The 26384-nt window shown below is 44.3% G+C and overlaps 1 protein-coding gene across 3 annotated transcripts in view; it reads left to right on the top strand.

Annotated features, from left to right (window-relative positions):
- The window catches only part of LOC119963391 (interleukin-15-like), a 66564-nt gene that overhangs the window by 7486 nt on the left and 32694 nt on the right, over window positions 1-26384 (top strand). For 2 of the 3 annotated variants that reach the window (XM_038792449.1, XM_038792448.1), the window contains exons 2-3: window positions 14858-14968; window positions 21388-21497. In XM_038792449.1, coding sequence (XP_038648377.1) covers window positions 14858-14968; window positions 21388-21497 — 221 coding nt within the window. The remainder of the gene's footprint in view (window positions 1-14857; window positions 14969-21387; window positions 21498-26384) is intronic. The other variant, XM_038792450.1, reaches the window with a different exon arrangement.

The raw sequence follows: 26384 nt of genomic DNA, 5'->3' as shown, positions 1-26384 counted from the left end.
GAGTGAAAGATTACCGGGGTAGACAGAAATGAGGTGTTCAAGTTACAATCAGACCAGTCGGCGGCACAGTGGTTAGCACTGCTGCCTCACAGCTCCGGGGTCTCGGGTTCAATTCTGGCCTCAGGTGACTGTGTGGAATTTGCACTTTCTCACCGTGCCTGAGTGGTTTTCCTCCAGGTGCTCCGGTTTGATAGAATTTACAGTGCAGAAGGAGGTCATCCGCCCCATTGAGTCTGCACTGACCCTTGGGAAGGGCACCCTACTTAATCCCATGCCTCCACCGTAACTCAGTAGTCCCACCAAACATTTGGACACTAAGGACAATTTAGCATGGCCAATCCACCTAACCTGCACATCTTTGGACTGTGGGAGGAAACCAGAGCATCCGGAGTAAACCCATGTAGACACAGGGCGAAAGTGCAAACTCCGCACAGACAGTCACCCGAGGTCAGAATTGAACCTGGGTCTCTGGAGCTGTGAGGCAGCAGTGTTGCTCTGCTGCCCACTGTGGGTTGCCTCCTATTGACCAAAGATGTGCAGGTTAGGTGGACTGGCCACGATAAATTGCCCCTTAGTGTCAAAATGTTTAGGTGGGGTTACGGGGATAGGGTGGAGGTGTGGGTTGAAGTAGAGTGCTCGTTCCAAGGGCCGGTGCAGACTCCATGGGCTGAATGGCCTCCTTCACTGGAGGGATTCTATGATTCTATGATGTTATTCTATGAGCCATGATATTATTGAATGCGGAACAGCCTCAAGGGGCCAGGTGGTCTACTTCTGCTTGTAATTCATATGTCGAATGTTTAGTCTAGATGGTTCTCAACCGAGGTAACATTACTGGGGGTCCACACAAAAAAAATACCAAATTGGGGGTCCACGGTGATATTTTAGTGGTCCACAGAGCAATTCTACTTCAGAACAATTGTTATTACTGAGAATTAAATTTGTACAGTAATCTACACCATATTAAAATACTAAAAGTAGAAATATTCATGTAGCTATGAATTTTTTATGGCAATCAAGTAGAAGGAAAAAAACTTTACATTTGACAGCGTCGAATTCTGCAGAGAAAATGGAGAAGAGTTTGAACGCCTTGTAATGCATACTGAGGTGAGGTGGTTATCAAAGGGGAATTGTTTTCATCGTTTTACAGAACTTTGGGACTCTATTGTCTTATTTCTGGCTAACACCCAGCTTGGAGAACAACTGCTTGCAGCTAAATGTGATGTATTTTACTTATCTGATATATTTGAAAAAATCAATTTACTTAATAAACAGCTCCAAGGAAAACATTCTGATCTCATATCCAGTAAAGGTGCTATTACTGCTTTTCTGAGAAAACTGGCGCTGTACAAAATTAATATCAGACATCGTGCATTTGAACAGTTTCCTTGTTTGACCTCGATTAGCAGCGATTTGCACGATGATGACCTTGCATTGTATGCTGAATATTTGGAAAATTTGCATGAAAATATGCAAGCTCGGTTTAGTGACCTACTCATGATGGATATACCAACTTGGGTGGCAATTCCTTTTGAAGTTAATGCTGCCGATGTATTACTGCCTTAATTACTCACTTAGACCTATCTTAAAATGGTTTATTATGAATTATTTACTAGTGTACATAATGCTCTGTAGAATTTAATTGTTAAATATGTTTATTTGCAATAAATTAGTTTTCCTTCAAAATAAAGCATAATCATTTACTATTTCTTTAATATTTGATACAATTCCTTTACTTTTTTGTTAGTGAAAAATATAAGAAGCTTTTTTTTCTGTGGAATGGCTATGGGGTCCACAAAAAAAATTAAGAGGAAAAGGGGTCCATGGGTTAAAAAAGGTTGAGAACCACTGAGACTCTAGACTGAAGCCCACTCGAAACGCTTGCATTGAACTCCTTCATATTTTTGTTTGGACATGAGGCATATCTGCTGGCCAATTACCCTCCTTTTTAAAAAAAGCCTTCCCGTCTTCTCCTTTATGTTCCTAACTTAACTTTACCACCTGAGAGGTGAAAGATCTTTTTGGGACTACCTGTTGCAGCTGCAAAAAAATTCTCTATCCTTCTGATTATGAAATACCCCACAAATAATCTTTTCTGTTTGTTTTTCCTTCTGGCCCCCATAATGATTTGCTTCATGTTATTGTGGTGCTGTATCTGTTTATCTTCCCTATGAAGTCTCCTTTTCAGCCTGATAGATATAAAATACGATAGACCTATGAGATAAACTGTCGGAGAGGCGTCTCTTGCAGAGACTCCAACAACATTTGTATTTATAAAGCATCTTTACTGCATAAAAATGGCCAAAGCATTTAAAAGATTGTTGATAACAGATGCTGAACCAAAGGAGAAGTGACTGTAAGTTTGGTAAATGGGTGAGTTGTAGGAATTAAACTTCAAATACACCACCTCGGTTGAACAGCGTTCTAGATGTCTTGAGTTGTTATTGATGCTATTGTTTTTTTTACTTTCCACCACTGGGGAGCAAGTGTTTCCTTTGACACCCGTCTTTTCTATTGACTTTCAAATAATGGACGAATAAGCATTTAATCAGATCATACAACCTGGTGTAAAGTCTCTACAAATTCGGTTTCTTAAAATACTTTTGAGAAATGTGGCAGTCAATTTGTACACTGCAAGACCCCACAAAGAGCAATAGAGAAATTACCAGATATTTAGGGACATGGGTTAAGGGATAAATATTCTGTAGAACATACAGCACAGGCACTGGCCATTTGGCCCAAACAGTCCATGCTGACATTTATGCTTAGCTTGAGCCTCCTCTCAGCCTTTGTTATTTCACCCTAGCTACATATCACTCTATTCATTTTGCCCTTACATGCTTCTCTAGCTTCCCCTTAAATGTATTTTTATTCATCTCAATAAATCTCACCAATTTGGATAACAAGGTTTCTTCTGAATTTTCTATTTGATTTCTTGGTGACGATCTTATATTGATGTAGTTTTGCACTTGTCGCAAAGGAAACACTCTTTGCGTGCCATTTAATGGCCATGTTGTGCTCAAGCGAGAGGCTGTCAGATCGGGGCGAGGCCAAAATCGAGAACCACGCCAGGTGCCGATCTGTTTGCGATCTAATCGGTCGCTCCCTTTGGTGAAATCCATGGCGAGAAACCAATAACCATCACATAAGCCCAATCTCCATACAATTAACGGGTGCGATTCCCCTATCTTTTTTTTTATAAATGTTTTTATTCAGTTTTCATATTTTATATTGAACAAATTACAAATTGTTAGGAGAGAAAAAGAACAAAAAAAACAAACAAACACGCAAAAATTAACATACATATTTACAGGTAAGCATCTTCGTAGTAGTAACTGCGCCCGCCCCCCCCCCCCCCCCCCCCCCTCAACATGTTTATTTAGTTTGGTTTTGGGCCTTAGCTAGCCATCGAACCCCCGTACCGAACCTGTAGCCCCCCCCCTCCCGCTACCTTCCCCCGACTATTCTTCCTCTTGTACATTGGCCACAAATAGGTCCCGGAACAGTTGCATGAATGGCTCCCACGTTCTGTGGAAGCCGTCGTCCGACCCTCGGATGGCAAATTTGATTTTCTCCATTTGGAGAGATTCCGAGAGGTCGGACAGCCAGTCCGCAGCTCTGGGCGGTGCTGCTGACCGCCAGCCAAACAGGATTCTATGGCGGGCGATCAGGGAGGCAAAGGCAAGGGCGTCCGCCCTCCTCCCCAGGAATAGATCTGGCTGTTCTGAAACCCCGAAGACCGCCACTATCGGGCATGGCTCCACCCTCACTCCCACCACTTTGGACATAACCTCGAAGAAGGCTGTCCAGTACTCCACGAGTCTGGGGCAAGACCAGAACATGTGGGCGTGGTTGGCCGGGCCTCTTTGGCACCGTTCACATCTGTCTTCCACCTCCGGGAAGAACCTACTCATACGGGTTCTTGTTAAGTGGGCTCTATGTACCACTTTTAGTTGCGTCAGGCTGAGCCTTGCGCACGTGGAGGTGGAGTTGACCCTATGCAGTGCTTCGCTCCAGAGTCCCCACCCTATCTCCATCCCCAGGTCGTCCTCCCATTTCCTTCTTGTTGCGTCCAGTACGGTGTCGTCCCTATCTACCAGTCGGCCATACATGTCACTACAGTTCCCTTTCTCTAGGATACTTGCGTCCAGTAGGTCTTCCAGTAGTGTCTGTCGTGGCGGTTGTGGGTACGTCCTTGTCTCCTTTCGTAGGAAGTTTTTGAGCTGCAGGTACCGTAGCTCGTTCCCCCCAGCTAGCTGAAATTTCTCTGTCAGTTCGTCCAGTGTTGCGATCCTGTCGTCCGTGTATAGGTCCCTGACTGTCAGTGTCCCCCCGTCCTGCCTCCACCTTTTGAAGGTGGCGTCAGTCAGTGCTGGTGTGAACCTATGGTTGTTGCAGATGGGAGCCCTGTTCGACATTTTGGTCAGGCCAAGTTGCTGCCGCAGTTGGTTCCAGGATTGGAGGGTGGCTGTCACCACTGGGCTGCTGGAGTGTTTTTTGGGTGGGGATGGGAGTGCTGCCGTGGCGAGGGCCCGGAGGGAGGTTCCCATGCAGGAGGCCTCCTCCGCACGCACCCACTCAGCCTCTGGCTCCTGGATCCATCCCCTTACTCGCTCGGCTGTTGCTGCCCAGTGGTAGAATTGTAGATTCGGGAGGGCTAGCCCTCCCCTGGTTTTTGTTTTTTGTAAAACCTTCTTTGGGATCCTAGCATTTTTACCCCCCCATACGAACGCCATGATGAGTTTGTCCAGCGCTTTGAAAAAGGCCTTGGGGATGTAGATTGGAATGGATCTAAACAGGAAGAGGAACCTGGGCAGTACGTTCATTTTGATCGTCTGAACTCTCCCCGCGAGGGAGAGCGGGAGTGTGTTCCATCTTTGCAGGTCCTTTTTAACTTCCTCCGTCAGGCTGGTGAGGTTCCATTTGTGGATCCCTTTCCAGTCATGGGCTATTTGGATCCCCAGGTAGCGGAATTTATGTCGGGCTTGATTGAACGGCAGCCCCTTTAGTGCTGCCCCCCCCCCCCCCCCCCCCTTGCGGGTGTACTGGGAAGATCTCACTTTTGCTCATGTTGAGTTTGTAGCCCGAGAAGGCTCCAAACTCTTTCAGGAGCGCGATGATTCCGTCCATGCTGCTTTGTGGGTCCGAGATATAGAGGAGCAGATCATCCCCGATTCCCCTATCTAAAGGCCGTCCGTGATCGAACGGCCTCCCCAGCAAGTGATTACGTGGGTGCGGTATAATGCGGTAAAATGGCCACTCTGATCAGATCATTTTGCACTGTATGTCACGCAAACTCATGAACGGGCCGAAGGCCATCATTCCAGCCCTGCAAAGTGTCCAGTCTACCTTAGATGACCCTGGAAAGGCAAGATATCTTAAACATTCGAGGAACAGGTGAAGCTAGTTATTTCACGGTGCAACATATATGGTATTGGCCACTAACAGGATGCTGTCATCAAACTAAAAAGATGTTCTGCCTATCACATAATGTAGGCCATATGTCCCGAAGTCTGGGGAATCGTTTCAAACAGCATATAAGAACATAAGAACTAGGAGCAGGAGTAGGCCATCTGGCCCCTCGAGCCTGCTCCGCCATTCAATTAGATCATGGCTGATCTTTTGTGGACTCAGCTCCACTTTCCGGCCCGAACACCATAACCCTTAATCCCTTTATTCTTCAAAAAACTATCTATCTTTACCTTACACTGTTCGCAATGGGAATGGTACAGACCAAACCCAACCAAAACGCAAAACGTCCAACATTAGATGTGATACTGCGATTGGACAACATTTGCTAAATAATCCTCAGTGTGCTAAAAAATTACTCTGATGATCATTTTCGATCGTAAGTCAGGCTCACAGCGTGGCACGTTTGCGCGTACTGGAAGTTACATATATTAATACACAGGACCTGATTTTTGTAGACAGAAAAAACATGTATACATATTGCACCTGTTTGAGCTAAACAAAATAAGTGATAGCCATTCGCTGGTTCATTCCTCAGGGCAATGCTTTGACTAATTGGAATAAAGCTGCCTGGTGTAGATTTTTCAAGTAATGCTTGGCAGTTAATTGCCAGTCACCATTAACTGGTGCATCCTTCATGGCAACGGCTCTACCAATCAGAGTTCACTTGCCAACCAGTCAGCACTCTTCTTACACAGTTCAAATTTGTTGTTTCCCCAGGCATTGGTATTTGTCCGATTGTCCTGATGAGTGCAAGATGAAAAGCTTAGCCAAAATGTCTTTTTCCAGCAATACTCAAGTTCTGTAATACTAACCGCCTCTTTGAACGCCCTATCTGTCCCAGCTGAGTTAACTAAGGATGGAAAATAATAGACTCTAACCTTAACATGTCCGATCAGTAGGAAGCAGAAATCAATAAGGCAAATAAAATTGTGAACGATATGGTCAAAATAGTCGCATGCAAGTTAAAGGGTGTGCTGCTAAAACTATGTAATGCTGCAGCCAGACTACACCCAGTATATTGGCCACTGACAGTGACTGAAAAGTAAGGGTAATATTCAAGCTGTCAATTTAGTGCAAGCAAGGGCACTGTTGCTCCAATTTATCTGCAAGGTTTTGTCTGGGAAATTAAAAAGCCTGTATCAAGGTGCCCAGATGTTGTTCGTACTACCAGCTACAGGAGCATATTGACGGATAATGCTGGAGAGAAAATGAATAATGCAAAATGTTATTATTTTTTAAAATTAAAAAAAAAAAAAATTTAGAATACCCAATTATTTTTTCCAATTAAGGGGCAATTTAGCGTGGCCAATCCACTTACTCTGCACATTTTTGCGCTGTGGGGGCGAAACCCACGCAGACACGGGGAGAATGTGCAAACTCCACACGGACAGTGACCCAGAGCCGGGATCGAACCTGGGACCTCAGCACCGTGAGAATAATGCAAAATTAACATGAAAGCGTGGATGCTTTAATGCAGGAGATTTAATGCAAACTGCAATAATGATAGTTAATTATTTTAAAGACGACTGCATTCCAACCTGAGGAAAAAAAATTGAAACAAACCTGTATTGTAACCTCAACAAGGTGGAATGACCAGAATCCTTTAGCCTCTGGGTAGAGAAGATCAGAATAACATAACCATAAAGTGATGGATAGATTGGAGCTGAAGTGGCACCCAGCCTTTTATTGGCGAAGTAGCGGGACAATTATAATTTAAATACATAAAACAAAATATTAGCTTAGAAGCAGTTTGGCTTTGGAGTATGAAGAGGGCAAGGCAGTGGAGTCATGGCTCTTTTTAGTTTAATTTGATGCAAATTTAGTATTAAAATGGAACCAGAAGATTCACAAATTAAATATGAGTTGTGATGAATTGAATAATGTTGATCGGTTAATATGCATGAGAGTGTTAGGGTTCATTCCTTAAGAAATCTCCCTAGGATTGTTATTTATGCAGAAGGTAGTGGGAACAATGACTTTGAATGTTATTTAAAACAATGGCCATAATACAAGTTGTTAAATGTGACATGCAAATTTGCTTATCCTGTTTGTAGCCTTTCCGGGATATTGGAAATATAAATACTTCATTATATACGAAAATCAATTATGGCTTTCAATCTTGAAATTTCATATACTTGCCCATGTCGAATAAAATGTGATAGATTTAGGACCAAGAACAGGATGAGAAACCTTAATATTAACAGTCCTGCCATATCCAGTTGGGGCACATTGTTAAAATCCAGAGCAGCAATATTGCAGGTGGCATGTCTTTATGGTTGTACCTCTTGCTGGTAAGGTGAAAACGTTTTTTATGTGAATGCATTATGGAGATGCCTTATGTTCTGTTGAGATTATCCTGTACTGCTAAATTTTCTTTCTCCAATTTCATTCAAATTATTCTTCCACAATCAATTTATCAACTTCTAACTTCCCTGAATGCAGTAAATCTTGCTGCAATGTGGCATTTAATTCAAGTAGCCCTTAAGATAGCTTGGAGTAAGTATTATTTGTGTGTGTCTTTGAATAGTAAGTGTTGGTGGGCTGTCACCATAGAGGAATCAGATTGAGACTCACGTTTGTACGTCAGAATTTAATGTGGTGCTTGATCTCGCTGTTCAGAGTCCAAACACAACCTAATTCTGGTAAGGTAACAACTACAGCTCAGCCACCAGCTGATAAAACAGTGGTGACTCAATTACAATTGACATCTTATCTGAACTTATAAATATCAAGGACTTCACAGCCTGCAATTCAATGTATTATTTAATTTAGTTCCAAAATGGTGGCTAATATTTGGTATGACTTTACAGAACCGAAAGCCTTAGTGATTAGTCAGTGCAATGTAGACTGGATTCAATTTAACATACCGGCCCGTAGCTTCGATCACAGTCAATTTGCCATTCTGTTTCTAGTTACATACCTGGAAATGAAGCTGCTCCATTCTTGCCTGGCCTGGCCCAGGCCAGGTGAGAACTGTGTAGCACAAAGGGTTCCTGATGCCTTGTGTGGAGGGAAGCTGAGTCAGAGGTAAAGAAGTCACACACCCTTTTTTAACAGCACTAGCCGTAGTAAAACAATTGGTTTAACCTTCCAGCCATGTTGAGAAGCTAGGGAAAAGGTAAGTGTGAAAAGTAAGTGGGTAGGATTCGGACGTTGGGGATGGGATCAGATGGTCGGGGTATGGGGTTGGGTCATTTGGGTATGTCAGTTGGTCAGTAGGGTTGGGTGGTCAGGGGGGTTTAAGGGGGGTTGGGAAATTCGGTGGTCAGTAGGGGTCAGGAGGTGGGGTTGAGTGGCCTATGGGGGTGGTTGGTTTAGGGAGTTCAGTGGCCAGTTGCCGGGGGGGGGGGGGGGATTGTCAGCAGGGAGAGCAGATGGTCAGGGGATGGGGTTGGATTGTCAGGGGAGGTGGTGGTCAGCATTGGATTGGTCAGTGTGAGGAGTCAGGTGGTTGGTGGGGAGGTCAGGTGGTCCATAGATGTGGTCCTTGGGGGAATAGTCAGTGGTGATCAGTGGGGTATTGGTCACTTTGGGGAGTCGAGTGGTTAGCAGTGGTGGTGAGTGTGGGGAGGAGAGGGTGATTGGGGGGGCATGGAGGGAAAGTCAGGCCTCACTGACAAAAATGCAAGTTTACCTTTTTGAAGGTGTATTGTTCCTCGGGATTTAAAGATAAACGTGCATTCTAGTGAAGCTGGAAAACGATGACAAAGTAAAGGACGACGGAGGACAATCAGCAGATATGCCAATTGCAAAAAGAGAATTAATAAATTTGCAGCTCATTTAACCCATTAACTCCCACTCACCAATTAATGCACCTGTTTCCTCTTCCCCTTTCATTATAGACAAACTGGAGTTTTGCTAAACTTCAATGAGCTCAGAAATAGCATCAGAATAGCTCTATATATGTCTCGATGGCTTGCAGGAATGGATTTTCCGACAGTGAATTCTACTGCACCTCAAAACAATAGTGTGTTCACCCAAAAGAAGCAAGCGCAAAGAATGTGGTGTGAGGATTGTGTCACTGTCAAAACCAATCTAGACCAACAGAGCGCAGACGTCCATGGGGTAAATTGATGACATTTCCGCGAGGGCATTATTCAGGCTGGGTCAATGCCAAAATAAATCCGATCAACCATGAAACAAAAATGAGCCAACCTTGACATTACTTAAACTGTCATCTCTCCATGGAATATGAAATGGCAGTATATTGCTTTACACACTTTATATGCTCTTACTGATCAGGCAAAAATCAGACAGAAACTGTGAGCTCCAAATTACGAAAGAAAGGCCCTGACATTTTATCAGATGTACTTGCACAACTTCAAATGCTATCCCACCGTTCCAAAAATTGCTGGTGGAAGGGGAAGGAGTCCATCCTGGTACACTTTCATCACTGTACTGTTTCAGTCTCCCTGCTTTAGATGGTTGAATCTTGGAAACATTGACAGAGAGGATTTTACCATCAGGTTAGATGACCCAGTGGCATTAGGGAGAGGCAGTGGTATAATGGTGTTGTTGCTGGGCTTAACAGTCCAGGGACCTAGAGTCATGCTCTGGGGACCTGGGTTCAAATCCCACCATGGCAGATGGTGACATTTGAATTCAATATCGAAAAAATTCTGGAATTAAAAGTCTAAAGATGATCATGAAACCATTATCATAAAAACCTTTAAGGCCCTTACCTGGTCGGGCTACATGTGACTCCAGACCCGCATCAATGTGGTTGACTCTTACATGCCCTTAGGGATGGGCAATAAATGCTGGCCCAGCCAGTAACACCCATGTCCCATGAATTACATTTTTTAAAAAATCCAGATACCCATCAGCAAAGACCATTGCAAATTCTGAAGCATCAGATACAGAAGCAATCAAAAACGTTTTTGGCATGTTTTAATTTATCTTCAGTAAGTTATCTGTAGTCATCTTTTTGCTTGGTTTAATGGTATTTCTGACATGAAAATATAACGCCTGGCATGGACTTGTAAAACACATTCCTTTAGCCTAGTTTCCATCAGCGACCTTCAAAGTGACTTTTTAAAAATTCTAAGCCTCCAAAATTGATCACCACTTCACATAATCTGACCATTCATAACACCAAGTCTACTTTAGTCAACCCTTTAATCTATATATTCCAGCTATACTCATATGTCCCAGAAACGTAACATTTGCTGATGACACAAAGATAAGTAGGAAAGTACGTTGTGAAGAGGGCAAGAGGGGGCTACGAAAGGACATACATTAAGTGAGTAGGCAAAGATCTTGCAAGTGGAGTATAATGTGGGAAATGTGAAATTTTCCATTTTGACAGGGAGAATAAAAAAAAAAGCTGATTCTCCAAAAGGTGAGAAATTGTGGAGCTCTTGAGATTCAGGGAGATCCTAGTGTCCTAGTTCTCCCTATCACACAAATGAGTAATGTATAATAGTAATCCTTATTGTCACAAGTAGGCTCACATTAACACTGCAATGAAGTTACTGTGAAAGGCCCCATGATTGGACAGCACTTGCTAAACAATCCTGATTGTGCTAAGAAATGCACTGACAACCAATTTAAGAGTTTCGGTGGGGCTTGCAGTATGGAAGCTACATATATTCACAATCAGGGCCCTATCCTTTGCAGACAGAAGGAGCATGTCCACACATTGCACCTTTTTCAACTAAACAACAGCTTAGCGGGACAGTTGACCTAGAGTTGACCTGCCTGGTCTGAATTTAAACAGAAGCTTGTCAGTTAACTACTCCCTGGTGCATTCTCCGTGGCAATGCCTCTACCAGTCAGAGTCCACTTGTCAACCAATCAGTGCTGCCTTCTCATGCAGTACATATTGTTGTTCCCTTTACAGTTGGTATTCTTGCAAACTCTGTCCTGATGAATTCAAAACAGAAAGCTTTGACTGTATGAATTTTTTTCAACAATACTCAAATTTGACACTGTAAAGTTCTGGGGTGGAGGTGGTGTAGTTTTGACGTTGGGTGATGGTGTCAAGCAGACAAAATTGGTTCAGTTGACAAGTCAATGGAAATGAAAAATGTTGAGATGAACGAGGAAAGCTTTCTTTTTGAAGATGTGTTGAACACACTGATTTCTTCACACTTCCTCACATGCACCATTTAGATATATTTGCCCTTCCAACAGGGCAGTAGGCATTTAACAGCAATTGTATTCTTTCACTTACCATGTACAGTAGTCATTACATGATCTTTAGAATTAATGAAAATAAAAGATATTTTGAAGTGGTCACACAGTGCATGCAGATAATATTAGACCTGGAACCAGCAGCTCCAATATTGTACACATGATAGAACTTCACTCATGAATAATTATTCTGCTGCCTCCTCTATCTGAACTATGGTGTTCTGTTATGAGGATGTATTCACATTAATGCAGCTGTTCAGCAGTTGAGGATTGTCCACTGTTGGTTATCTCCAGCCACACCTTTCTTTCTTAAGTTTTGGTTTTCTGCTTCAACATTTGGCATTTGATTGACTGATCTTGATTGTCCTGGTCTTTGTAATATGGAAATCCCATACCAGGCAATGCTTCCCCCAGGATGAAGAGCAAATATTACTTTGCAACATATGGAAGGAAATGTGGTTCAACATTATTTTGTGATTGGCAGTTAGATCGAGCAACCTCTTATTGCTCAAATGTATCATCCAAGTGTCAGCTGTCTGTTTTTCTGTTTCAATATTATAAGCCCTTTTGGGGATTTTGAATGAGAGCATAATACAGCATCACACTTTTTCTCCTCATGGTTACCTACTCTTTCATATTTTTCTCTTTCATGCTGCTATTAGCCTGGAGGCAGATTTCATTGAATGTATTAGAGATTGTTTCCTGGAACAGTATGTGTCATGATATGCAGACATGCAGATAATGATATACAGACAGGCAGCTAATGAACACAGAGAACAGGACATGACCAATGAACAAACAGGACAATCGGGTGGTATCTCACGATAAAAGGCACGAGGCACTCACACTCCGCCTCTTTCCACTGATGAACATCTACAGAGTGAGTCAGGGTTTATGTACAGTATCACACCTCCAGCATGTGGCTAAGAGCTAGTCTGGTTCAGTCAGACAGAGTAACCACACTTAGGTTAGCAGAGAGTCAAACTCATAGAAAACTGTGCTAACTGTGCTACTGGTTCAATAAATCAGATTGAACTAACTTCAAGGTCTGGAGTATCTTTTGGTTAAAGCTACATCCAGTTGCAGCCTGTGTTATCCCAGAGTACATAACACATCATGCTACCAGGAGACTGCTTAATCTAGGTGGTTTACCTCAGTCCATTCAGTGACAACCAGCGGATGTATCCCAGCACCATGGAGAAGATTCAGGCTCCTCACCAGCTCAGGACCTCTGGCAATCTCAGTGCCAACCGGCGGATATTCAAGCAAACGTTTCTGCTGTACATCGAGGCTTCAGACCTTGTGGATGCGTCTGATGCCAGGAAGATTGCGCTTCTCCTCTCAACAGCGGGTGATCAAGCCATCAAACTCTTCAACACTTTTCACTTCACCGAAGGCCAGGACATGACAAAGTTTCAGACCATCCTGGACAAGTTTGACAGTCACTGTGAAGTGGACACCAATGAAATCTTCGAGCGCTACATGTTCAAACAGTGTCTACAAGGTAAAGATGCATTTTTCAACTTCTTCTTAACTAACCTCCGCCTGCTTGCGCTGTTCTGCAACTTTGGTGATATTGCTGACTCCATGATCAGAGACCAAATCGTTTTTGGAGTTCACTCTGTTCCACTGAGAGAGCAGCTACTGAAAATCAAGCATATGAACCTGCCAGTCGCGATTGAAACATGCACAGTGCATGAGTACGCCAAAAATCAGATTGAACTAACTTCAAGGTCTGGAGTATCTTTTGGTTAAAGCTGCATTCAGTTGCAACCTGTGTTATCCCAGAGTACATAACACATCAGTATGTTGGGGGACCAACCAGGGAGGAGGCTACTCTCGATTTGGTATTTCATAATAAGGAGGGATTAATTAATGACCTCATAGTTAAGGATCCACTAGGGAGTAGTGACCATAGTGTTATAGAATTCAAGATTCAGTTTGGGGGCGAGAAAGTGGAGTCCCACACTAGTGTTCTGGAATTAAACAAAGGAGATTGCATAGGCTCGAGGTCAGATTTGGCCCTTATAGACTGGGAGGAAAGGCTAAAAGGTAGAATAGCTGATGTGCACTGGCAGTTGTTTAAGGAGATACTCAATTTCTAACAACTAAAATATATCCCAGTGAGGAAGGGTGGGAAGAGGGGTAAAAAGCATCCATGGCTAACAAGGAGATCAAGGACATTATAAAGTTAAAAAGTAAGTTATATAATATTACAAAGATTGGGAAACTTTCAAACATACACAAAGGGATACTGAAAAGTAATTTTAAAAGCTGAGGTCAATTACAAAGAAAACTAGCACAGAATATCAAAAAGGATAGCAAAAGCTTCTACAGGTATATAACAAGGAAGAGAGTCGCCAAGGTGAATGTTGGTCCCTTGGAAGATGAAACCTGTGAGATAATAGTGGAGAACATAGAAATGACAGAGATGCTAAATCAATACTTTGCTTCAGTCTTCACGGTAGAGAGCACTAGTACCATTCCTATAGGAACGGGCAATTCAGAGGTAATAGAAACGATGGAACTTGGAACAATCAGCATCAATAGGGAAACAGTACTCAACAAATGTTTGGGATTGAGGGGCAGCACGGTAGCATAGTGGTTAGCAATTGCTTCATAGCTCCAGGGTCCCAGGTTTGATTCCCGGCTTGGGTCACTGTCTGTGCGGAGTCTGCATGTTCTCCCAGTGTGTGCGTGGATTTCCTCCAGTTTCCTCCCACTGTCCAAAGATGTGCAGGTTAGGTGGATTGGCCATGATATATTGCCCTTAGTGTCCAAAATTGCCCTTAGTGTTGGGTGGGGTTACTGGGTTATGGGGATAGGGTGGAGGTGTGGGCTGGGTAGGGTGCTCTTTCCAAGAGCCGGTGCAGACGGGATGGGCCGAATGGCCTGCTTCTGCACTGTAAATTCTATGATGTCCCTAGGGCCTGATGGCCTATGTCCTGGGGTGTTAAAGTAAATGGCAGCAGAGATAGTGGATCCATTGGTTATGATATTCCAAAATTCCATGGACATGGGAAAGGTTCCAGTGGATTGTAAAAATGCTAACGTAACACCCTGATGCAAAAAGGGAGGGAGGCAGAATGTGGGAAATTACAGACCAATTAGTTCAACATCTGTTGCTGAAAAATTGTTAGAATCAATTATCAAAGACATAATATCAGGACATTTGGAAAGCCAAGGTGCTATCCATCAGAGTCAGCATGGTGTTATGAAGGGCAAATCATGTTTGACTAATTTGTTTCAGTTCTTCGAAGATGTAACAAGTGAAGTGGATAATGGGAATCCTGTAGATGTATTGTATCTGGACTTCCGGAAGGTGTTTGATAAGATGCCGCACAGAAGATTGATTCACAAGGTGAGATCACATTGGATTAGGGGTAACTTATTAGCTTGGACAGAAGACTGACTGATGGACAGGAGACAGAGAGTCGGGATAAATGGGTCTTTCTGTCCTTGGGCCCCAGCTATTTACAATCCATATTAATGACTTGGAAAGAGCGATAGAAGGTTCTACAGACAAATTTGCAGATGACACAAGAATAAGTGGGACAGTAAGTTGCAATGAGGAAATATGAACCTTACAAATGGATATAGATAGGATAGGAGAGTGGGACAAAATGTGGCAGATGGAGTTTAACGTGGATAAGGATGAGGTCATGCATTTTGGTCGAAAAAATGGAAAGGCAACTTATTATCTAAATGGGGAGAGACTTTGGATTGCTCTGATGCAGAGGGATCTGGGTATCCTCGTGCAAGTCACAGAAAACTAGCATTGCAGGCACAGCAGATAATTAAAGAAGCGAATGGAATTTTGGCACTTATAGCAAAAGGAATTGAGTATAAAGGTAAAGAAGTGTTGTTGCAACTATACAAGGCATTGGTAAGACTGCACCTGGAGTATTGTGAACAGTTTTAGCCCCCTTATTTGAGGAAAGATGTAGTGGCATTGGAGGCAGTTCAGAGGAGGTTCACCAGATTGATTCCAGAGATGAGGGGTTTATCGTATGAGGAGAGATTGAACAGTTTAGGCCAATACTCTCTAGAGTCTAGAAGAATGAGGGGAGATCAAATTGAGGTATACAAGATGCTAAAAGATATGGTTAAGTAGACGTGGAGCAGATACTTCCTCTTGAGGGGCATTCTAAAATGAGAGGTCATAACCTTAGAATAAAAGGTAGCAAATTTAAAACACATTTGAGGAGAAACTACTTCTCCCAAAGGGTTGTGGATCTGTGGAATTTGTTATCCCAGAGTGCGGTGGATGCAGGGGCAGTGAGTAAATTTAAGGAGGAGTTAGACAGATTTTTAATTGGTAATGGGTTGAAGGGTTATGTAGAGCGGGCAGGATGGTGGAGTTGAGGCCAGGATGGGATCAGCCATGATCACATTGAAGGCATTTAGGCTCAGGATGCTAAATTGCCTACTCCTGCTCCGAGTTCTAGGGAGGAGATGCTCTGGCTGATTTCGCATTTCAGCTCTTGGTCTGTAACATTGTAGGCAACAGATGAGGAGCACACATGCCATGATAAAATGGTGGAGCAGACTAGATAGGCCGAATGGTCTAATTCTTCTCCTATATCTTATGAATTTATGAACTTGAATTTCCTCTTATTGCGTTATTCCTTAATCTTCTCAGCTTGTGTGATTAGTTCCTCACGTTTCTCTTCCGAGCTGTATTACATTCTTAACATCCTAGTGAATCAATGTTGCACATTTTCTATTGGCTTTTATATCCTTCTGTTGATTGAGTTCCCAAAACTGTGCAACTACGGGAAGGTCTTATACAATCTCAATATTTATTTAAACTAAAGGTGTGGCTGTGGGTACTCGCATGGGTCCCAGTACTGTCTGTTTCTTTATGGGGTATGCGGAACATTCTTTGTTCCAGTCCTACTCCGGCCCCATCCCACATCTTTTAGCGGTACATCGACGACTGTTTCGGTGCCACTTCATGTTTCCGTCTGAACCTGGAAAAAGTTTTTGATATCTCTTCCAATTTCCACCCCTTTATCACCTTCACATGGTCCATCTCCGACACTTCCCTTCCCTTCTTTGATCTTTCTATTTCAATTTCTGGGGATAGACTGTCCACAAGTATCCATTACAAACTCACTGACTCCCATAGCTTCCTCAACTACAACTCTTCACTCCCAGCATCCTGTAAGGATTCCAGCCCATTCTCCCAGTTCCTTCGCCTCCGTCGCATCTGTTTCTGATGATGCCACTTCCCAAAATGGTGCTGCTGATATGTCTTCATTCTTCCTTAATTGTGGATTCCCACCCACTGTGGTCAACAGGGCACTCAACCATGTCCGACCCATCTGCCACACCTCTGCTGTCACCTGTTCCCCTCCGTCCCAGAACAAGGGGACAGTCCCTCTTGTCCTCACTGTGGCACATCTCTAGTTACAGCTTGCCAGCCAGAAGAATGCCCATTTATCCCCTCTCTCTGCTTTTTATTGGTTAGCCAATCCTCTATCAAAGCTAACACATTGCACCCAACCTCGTGTGATCTTACCTTTTGTGCGGCACCTTATCAAATGCCTTCTGGTAGTTCAGATGTACTTCATTTACAGGACCCCCATTATTCACTTTGCTTGTTATTTCTTTGAAGAACTCTAGCAAATTAGTCAAAAACAATTTACTCTTCATAAAACCATACTGATTCTGATGGATTGCATTTTGACTTTCCAAAAGTCCCGTTACTACCTCCTTAACAATTTCCCAACGACAGACATTAAACAAACTGGTAAATAGTTTCCTACTTTCTGCCTTTCTCGCTTATTGAATAGGGGCATTACATTAGTCTTTTTACAATCCACAGACTAACCAGGTTTGAAATTTTTGGATTATTCCAATTCTCTTTCTTGAGAAAGGCCACAAATTGAGCTTCTTACAATTTCTAAAAATTATAATTGGACTTTTCTTCTCTACTTCTCTAACTTCTCTAAGAATCTTTTGGGTCTCCATCATCCCTCGTTGATTTGTTTGCTTGAAGTAATTTCTTTAGGCCCATTTTTTTTGGTTGATAAGCTGCACTCACTATTTTACATGCACCATTGGTGGTTCTATAATCTCAAGATCCTCCTCCTTTATGAAAACTGAGGCAAAGTACTTCATTATTATCTGTGCTCGCCCCTCAGTATCTACTGATTCACGCTTCACCTTCTTCATTACTTAACAGTCTAAATACTGAGAAAGCAATGAGAGAAATATAGGACTGGACCCTTATTAACTATGCTGTAGAGTTTGAAGCATGGAGAATACATTAGCTTCTTATTGGAAAACATATATTTGGAGTATTACGCTTTCAATTGTTTTGCAGTTTTGCCGATAGGGGCCGGTTTAGCTCACTTGGTTAGACAGCTGGTTTGTGATGCAGAGCAAGGACAGCAGCACGGGGTCAATACCCATACTGGCTGAGGTTATTCATGAAGGCCCCACCTTCTTAACCTTGCCCCTTGCCTGAGTTGTAGTGATCCTCAGGGTAAATCACGACCAGTCAGCTCTCCCCATCAAAGGGGAAAGCAGCCTATTGTCATCTGGGACTGTGGAGGCTTTACCTTAACCTAGTTCTGCACAGTACTAACTCATTTACATTCATATATTGTCATAAATCTGCATAGCAACAACAGTAAATGAATTAAACAAAACATAATAGGATGCGAGATGTCCACAACAGGTAGAAATCTGCCTAGAGACAGCAGTGGACAGTATTTAAAAGGTCCCATTGACATGCCTCTCTCCGAATTCCGATGTTCGAAGGCCATTTGGATAATAATCAGGTATGAATAGTCCATGAGAAGAAACAGCCTGTAGATGTTAAAAAAGATTACTGAAGTATACACACATTACTGTATTGTCAAGGAAGTTGATGGAGGCAGGCCGCCAAATACAAAGAAGACATAATTAAAGAGGAACAAGGGTATAATGGGCTAGATGGTCAGAAACCAGGGAGGCAGTTAACAGCTCGCAGTCTCAGAAGACAAACAAGCCAGTTTCCAGCCACCAAGCCTGAAGGCCAATGCTTTTCAGCCAGCAGCCTAGAGGTCACGTTTGCATGAAACAAACCTCTTTCAGTCTTAGAGCCAAGCAGTGCAGAAAACCATCATAACGGTAGTTTTAAATACCTTTGCTGGATAAGGAAAAGATTAAAATAGTTGGGTGTTTTTTTTTGGACTGAAGCAGAGGCGATGGGCTGAATAGCCTTTTCTGTGCTGTCGACCTCTCTGACTGTAAGACATTTCCCAGCCTTGATTATCATTCCTGTATTGTGTGGTAACTATAAACTGGTTAATTAATTTGGGATTTTGTTTGAGAAAACGGAAAAGTCTTACGGAGTTCAGGTATGGTAGATATATTTTGGAACAAGGGTGCGGTCTACATCACGGTTTTTCTAAGTGCAGGTCATGACCTGCAGGCGGATCGTGGGTTGGTGTCTGGGGGGGGGGGGGGGGGGGCGTTGAAGAGCAGTCGGTGTCTCATTCCTGATGTGGTCCTGATTGCGGCGGAAGCGCTCAATGGCTGTTAGCAGCACCTGTTTTGAGAATGGCAGCCTCTGCCGCCTGATGAAAACAAAATGAAGCTGTCTGCAGTGAGCATGTCACGCCCCTTGCACATACACTTCACGTCAAGCGCCTTCTATTGTACATGCTTTTGGCGCCAAATCATGGAGGAGAGCTGCTTCCATTACGTAGCTGCTAGCAAGCAAGACAAGAAAATGGCGGCACAGTAGCACAGTGGTTAGCACTGTTGCTTCACAGCACCGGGGACCCGGGTTTGATTCCTGGCTTGGGTCACTGTCTGTGCGGAGTCTGCACGTTCTCCCTGTGTCTGCGTGCGTTTCCTCCGGGCGCTCCGGTTTCCTCACACAGTCCAAAGATGTGCGGGTTAGGTAGATTGGTCAGGCTAAATTGCTCTATAGTGTCCAAAAGTGAGATGGGGTTGCTGGGTTACAGGAATAGGGTGGAGGTGTCTGCTTAGGGTGGGGTGCTATTTCAGCCGGTGTAGATTCGATGGGCTGAATGGCCTCCTTCTGCACTGTAAATTCTATGATTAATAGAGAACTGTGACGATGAATCATTTTGTTACAAGTAGGAAATGGCCAGAGACCGAAGTAGACAGTGTACCTACTGGCCAGGATGTCTCAGCAGAATCTGCTGGAGAGAGCTATGCAGGAGAGTCCAGGGCAGGAAAGAGCAGTTCTTGTGTTAGCTCTGTACAGATCTCCAGGGCCTCAGGTTAACAGCCTACAACAAAGAAACTTAACTCTGGAACAAAGCAGTTCAAAGATGGTTTCTTGAGTTATGGTTTTGTCAATTCTGCCAGTGAAAATAAGGATGCAAAGCCCATGAGTGTTATATGCAGGGAAGTACTGGAAAATGAGAGAAGTTTCAGATTTTGAAAGAGATCAGGTGGGTGAAAAGCTCCTTTTAAGCTTGTGGACCCAGAGTCCATTATTAACTTATAGCTGAATCCAAATTAAAAGACGACACTGCCGTACCTGACATGTGATACCACATTAAAAGCATGCCAAAAGCCCATGACGTTGTCTCATTCAGGCGTAGCATCTCCCAAGAGTATCCTGTGGGATGCAAAACATTCATTTTGTTGCTATTGCCCTTCATGACGACCTACACGTGCGAGGTTAGATTTTCCGTTCTCGCAAAGTTGAAGACGGCACGAATGAACTGGCTGAAGTCTGCACCTGATATGCATATTTCCCTCTCCCCCTAGAAACCTGATTGGACTGAGATCGCGAGGACCAAGCAAGCTCCCCTTTCGCATTTAATGGAAGCAAAATGTGGCGTGGGCCGCGACTGTTGGCTGGCATGGCTCCCGAACGCCGGCCAGTTGGCAAAAGTGGGTCCCGGGAAAAATAGTCAGTAATAATTGTTACACAATGACTGGGCTGTTTATTCTCGCTGAGGTTTCACTTGCCTCCTCACATCAAAACAAAACAAAACAGTACAGCCCCAAGAACCGGTGTTCCAAGTTTGGAAACAATGACAGGTAACATCAGCGTGCTTTGTGACAATGTTACCAGTGAATTGGATTTAATTTTTGGAGACATCCAATTAAAATGTATTTTATCGTTCAACACATGCTTTGTGCTGAGGGTAATAATCACAGTTCCTGACTCTCACCTCAAAATACTAAGGCAAAATATTGAAATTTATACCTTCTCCAAAAAAGCTAGGAATTCTTAAGTTCATATCTTAAATTCTGTTTTGAAATATAACATGCATGCTTTGGTAGCATTATTCATGGCAAGTTGGAGAACTACACGGAAGCAATTTTGATATGGAGTGCCAGGTAGTCGGCTGAGTGCTTGCATTGCCCGCTCATTGGCACTCAGCGAGAGGCTAGGAATCATCTTCATAGGTTGGGTCAGCTTGAAATTTGACCAGCGAGCTGCCAGCTCTAAATTCGATTGGCCGACGGTTTGGGAAATTCAGTAGCCCCCTTTGCCAAGCAGAATGGGATATAAAACCTTAATGGGAAGAGACAGTCCTGGGGAAGGAGTGCCCTGAAAACCAAGCAGCGGATGGACATATGAGTGCCGCAGTGAGTTTTGCTTTGTTTTCAAAGAGGCCTTTAGTTTTCTGTTTAACAGCAGCTGGTTTGGCCACTATATCAGGTAGCAAAGCAACAGCAGGAAATGATTGTTTATAAAAATTATTTTGACACTTTAAAATGCGATATGTGTAGAAGGTGTTTGTCTGCACGTGTTTGCACAGCTATTTTTCATTTTATATGTTTTTGTTTCTGCAGAGAAGGCAAGAGAAGCGAGTTTGTTTCTACTGTTACCTTCATCTTAGTCTGGACTGCCATATTTTCACATTCATAAACACTGAGACTGGGATTTCTCTGCTCTTATTATGGTAACCTTTTATTTCTGGATATCTGTTTATCTGAGTGAAATATGCAATAATATGCTGAGCATTTATTAAAGTGGTATAATGCATTGTACTGTACAAAACGGACATTTGCCGCCTATGCTTCACTGTTAGTTAATTTGCTTATAACTGATCGAGTGAATAGTTGATTAACTATTGCAGTGCTGGAAGAATTGTGGAAGAATGTGGAAGAATTTCAACTTTACTTCCCTCTTAATATATATACCTCAGTTGCAATTGGCAACTTGAAATGACAGAAGTGGCTAACACTTGCTAGGGTGAAATCTGTGAATACACGGGGGAATGGTTTCAGATATTTGATATAACATTAAATTCTATTGAAGGTGGGATTCTCCGATCAGCTGGCAGCGCACCCACACCTGCAGATTTCCCGGCAGCGTGGGTGGCCACAATGGGAAATTCTATTGGCAGGTGGCGGGAATGGAGAATCCCGCTGTTGGCGAGGGCGTGCTGTTGAGGAACATGCAACTGGTGGACAGGAGAATCCCGCCCCAAATAATGTTTTGGGGCCTTGGGGAGTTTCGCCCCAGTCTAGCCCATGCTTAGAAATTTTTTCTACAGTAGGGAGCTGAATTCATGGTGTGACCGGCTCCTCGGAGACTGGGGAACCATTTTGAAAGGGTGCCCGGATCTCCAAGTGAGCTTGAGGGTCCCCACACCACCCATCATTGGATAATGCCACCCTCAGTAGAGTATTATTGCCCCCCTAAGTTATGACACCTTGCTATGGGTTGCTGAGTGACCCCTTTTGGGCCCGCCAGCCCCCCTTTCAGGACTGCTCCTTCATACCCCCTCTACCCCACCCTTAATACCTCCCCTTACATGGGCATGGCCCCCCCCCCCTTCGGCCCTGACCCTTGTTACTGCCAGCCTGACATCTGGGCAGTACCAAATGAGTATATTTGAATAAGCCTAACGACTCATTGAAATATGAATATCAGGATCACGCCTAGTGAGGGTGTGATCTAGATCGTGCTGCGCGCCGCGGGTGGGGTGACTTGCCTGAGGTATCTCCCGCAATGCACCCGCTGCGCCCGGATCGGTGTGGAGTGCAACACAGTGTTAGAATCGTGCCTGTTATCTTTGTAGCGATCAACTGGAAGTTTAATTTTTTTTAAAAATTGGTCTGTAATGGGGATTGTAACAGTAGACAGCTCAAATGGTAACTGTCTTTCTCAGTACTTAATTTTTCTTAACCACAAAATCCCACACTTTAATTTGTTTACACCACACATCAACCGTCTTCAGGACTTCCTGGATGATTATGTCATTCGATGCATTGTTTTTGTTTTGTTGATTCAGGCACAAAGGCACTGTTCTTTACATTCACAGTGCCTTTTGACCCAACAATTGCATGTGTTTATTATGATTCAATAATCAACCTTGTTTCCTACTGAAATAAGTAGCTCACTTTTATAGCACTGCCCATTGGTCATAATGCAGTGTTCATTTCTTTCCACAATCAACTTAGTGGGTACGACTTTATTTCTACACTGCACCTGAAATGCAGCCCGCTGTGGTGCAATGCGGACGATAAAAGCCAGGTGACCCCACTGCCGGGATCTACCTGACTTGCAGCACCTCGCCAGATCTTTTTTTAAATTAAATTTAGCGTACCCAATTATTTTTTTTTCCAATTAAGTGGTGATTTAGTGTGGCCAATCCACCTAACCTGCACATCTTTGTGTTGTGGGGGTGAAACCTACGCAGACACAGGCAGAATGTGCAAACTCCATTCAGACAGTGACCCGGGGCCAGGATCTAACCCGGGTCCTCAGCGCGGTAGCACTAACCACTGTGCCACCGTGCCGCCCCACCACCTCGCGAGATCTAACATGATCTCGCGAGACGTTGCGATGTAAATCCCTTCCATGGTGGGTTGAGGCTTGGGGGTGGGTCAGGGGTCGCCTTGGGGGCCTCGGAGATCGGGATGCCATTTAAAAATGACGTCGCAATCTCTCGTTATACTGAGGAGTTCCGGCATGCGGAGCTCCTCAGTGTACAAAACGGGGCTATGTGCGGACTCAGCCGCGTTTTCCCCATTGAGGCCCCTTATCAAACGCGAGTCGCCTTATGTTTTTCAGTGCTGCGAGTCCCGGGAAATACGTGGCTAAATGCGCTCACTATGAGACTTTGTTCCCATTTAGTAAAATTGCCCCCATACCTTTTCCACTGGTTTTCTTTAACTGCATTTATGTGCATGAAGTGTTCTTGAGTTGGGCTGAAATCCCCATATCAAAGGAGATGACCTCTGGGGAAAAATACCAGGAACTTGAAACTGGGTAAGTCCTCTGAATTCTGATGATCAGACAGAAACTTAATTTCACTTCCCACTTTATAGTGCAGTGCATGATTCATGACAAGAGAACAAAACCATCTGAGTTTATTTTGCTCAAGCCAAGAATTCTGCGTATTGCATCTTCTCTGAATCTTGCATAAAATTGTGCCACATTCCTAAAGACTGATTGATAATGGAGCTTTTATTTACATGGCCCACATATCATGTAAGTGTAGAACTCCTTTCCTTTAGCACTTTGCCCATTACTTCCGTATTGCTACTAAACAATGCATCCTCTGAATTATTGTAAATGACACCACTGATGTTGTTAATTATATATAAATTTGTAATTTATGGCCCCGATTCTCATCCAAAATTCTAAGTTAATTTGCGGTGGGTTTTTCAGGACGTTTCCCGCTGGCTCTGCCGGTGAGTTCCCCACCACTGTGCAATGAAACTTAGTCACTTTTTTGGGCCCTGGGGAGTTTAGCCCACACTTAGTGCGCAATTCTCCCACCGGGAGACTAAGTCCCGACGCCAGAGTGAAAACCGTAGTGTTTCACTCCGGCGTTGGAGGCCGCTCCCAGCCCCCTATTCTCCTGCCCCCGGGGGGCTAGGAGTGCCGCCTCGTCATTTACGCGAGCTGGGCCTTGGCGCCACATAAAAGCGGTGCCATGTAAATTACGTCACCCGCGCATGTGCAAGTTGGCCGGCGCCAACCCGCTCATGCGCTGTTGGCATCCTCCCCACGGGTGCCCTGCAGGAAATGTCGGAGTGATCTTGTGGGGCAGCGGAGGAAAGGAGTGCCTCCTTCAGAGAGGCCGGCCCGCCAATCAGTGGGCATTGATCGCGGGCCCTCGCGATACTCCCACCTGGCGTGGTGGGGGGGTGGGGGGGGGGGGGGGGGGGGAGAGAGAATTGCGCCCTTAGAATTTTTTTATTAGCACTGGGGAGCTGAACTTAGAGATCTGGCTGCCATTTTGAAAGGGTGCCCGATCTCTAAGTGAGCTTGAGGATCCCCCACAGCCCCACCCATGGGCAATGTCACCCCCCACACACATGGAATTACCCCACACCCCCCAAGTGAGGACATCTCGCTATATGGTCCCTGGGAATCCCCCTCTTCAGGTCCATCACAAGCCCCCTTCTAGTACCCACTCCCTTCTAGGACCCCCACGCATCACCCACCCAACCTCCTGGAGGCACCTACTTAACTGCCCTGCACTCCCCCACCCTTCAAACTCCCCCTCCACACTCATTTCATGGGCATGGCCCCCCTCGCCCCCTGACAGTTGGCAGTGCTCCTGCTGGCCAGGCAGTGCCGTCCGGGCACCTTGGCAGTTTCAGTGCAGCAGTGCCAAGGTGTCCACATTCCAGGGAGAGGGCCATGGAGAACCACCCTGCACTTATCCTGAACACCCTGGGATCTCCGGTGTCCCAGGAGAACCCCCGGGTGCCGTTCCGTCTAGTTCACATTTGTGTGGACCAGCACTGATTGCCGCCCAGCTGCAGCCTCCCTGGGGAGGCCGAAGAATTAAGGGAGGCAACTGGATCCCGCACAGGTAGGTCTTGAGTAGGTTTACGACCTACGTCCACAAGTGTCATTCGGTCCCCCCTCCCCGTCCCCCCAATTGGGGCGGGGTTCCGACTCTGACGTCTCCTTGGACTTTGGAGAATCCCGGGAGGCGCGGAGCCTGTTGGGAGGCTCACTGCAGGCCTTTCCGGGCATTCTCCGCCCGCTTGTGCTCAAGCGAGAGCCTAATGCGGCTGGAGATTTGTGCCCTGTGTTTAATTTAACTTGTTTTCAAACGTTTGGTAAATTAGCATGTCCTTGGTAAATCCAGCAAACAGGTTATTGCATTTGGGGAAATTGGTCATCCCTTTAGTACCAAGCATATAGAGAATGGTGCTCCCTTTGAATCCTCGATGGTAAGATCTGGTTACTAAAACTGCTATTAGACTAGCGACTAGGACTTTGTACAAAAATGTACAATTGTGATGGAAATTTTGGCAGATGGCTATTTGGACCCTAGCAGTGTAGCAAATGGCATTTATTCTGTTCATTGCAGTGGCAAAATGTCTGGTACGCATATTAAAAGAAACAAACGAAGGATATGGTGCCACACAAAAGGTTGCTGCATAAGATAAAGATGCATGGCATTAAGGGTAAAGTAGTAGCATGGATAGAGGATTGGTTAATTAATAGAAAGCAAAGAGTTGGGATAAATGGGTGTTTCTCTGGTTGGCAATCAGTAGCTAGTGGTGTCCCTCAGGGATCCGTGTTGGGCCCACAATTGTTCACAATTTACATTGATGATTTGGAGTTGGGGACCAAGGGCAATGTGTCCAAGTTTGCAGATGACACTAAGATGAGTGGTAAAGCGAAAAGTGCAGAGGATACTGGAAGTCTGCAGAGGGATTTGGATAGGTTAAGTGAATGGGCTCGGGTCTGGCAGATGGAATACAATGTTGACAAATGTGAGGTTATCCATTTTGGTAGGAATAACAGCAAACGGGATTATTATTTAAACGATAAAATATTAAAGCATGCCGCTGTTCAGAGAGACTTGGGT

This window comes from Scyliorhinus canicula, chromosome 3 (assembly GCF_902713615.1).
Source record: "Scyliorhinus canicula chromosome 3, sScyCan1.1, whole genome shotgun sequence".
NCBI classification, from domain to species: domain Eukaryota; kingdom Metazoa; phylum Chordata; class Chondrichthyes; order Carcharhiniformes; family Scyliorhinidae; genus Scyliorhinus; species Scyliorhinus canicula.
This window is presented reverse-complemented; position numbering and strand designations above follow the sequence as displayed.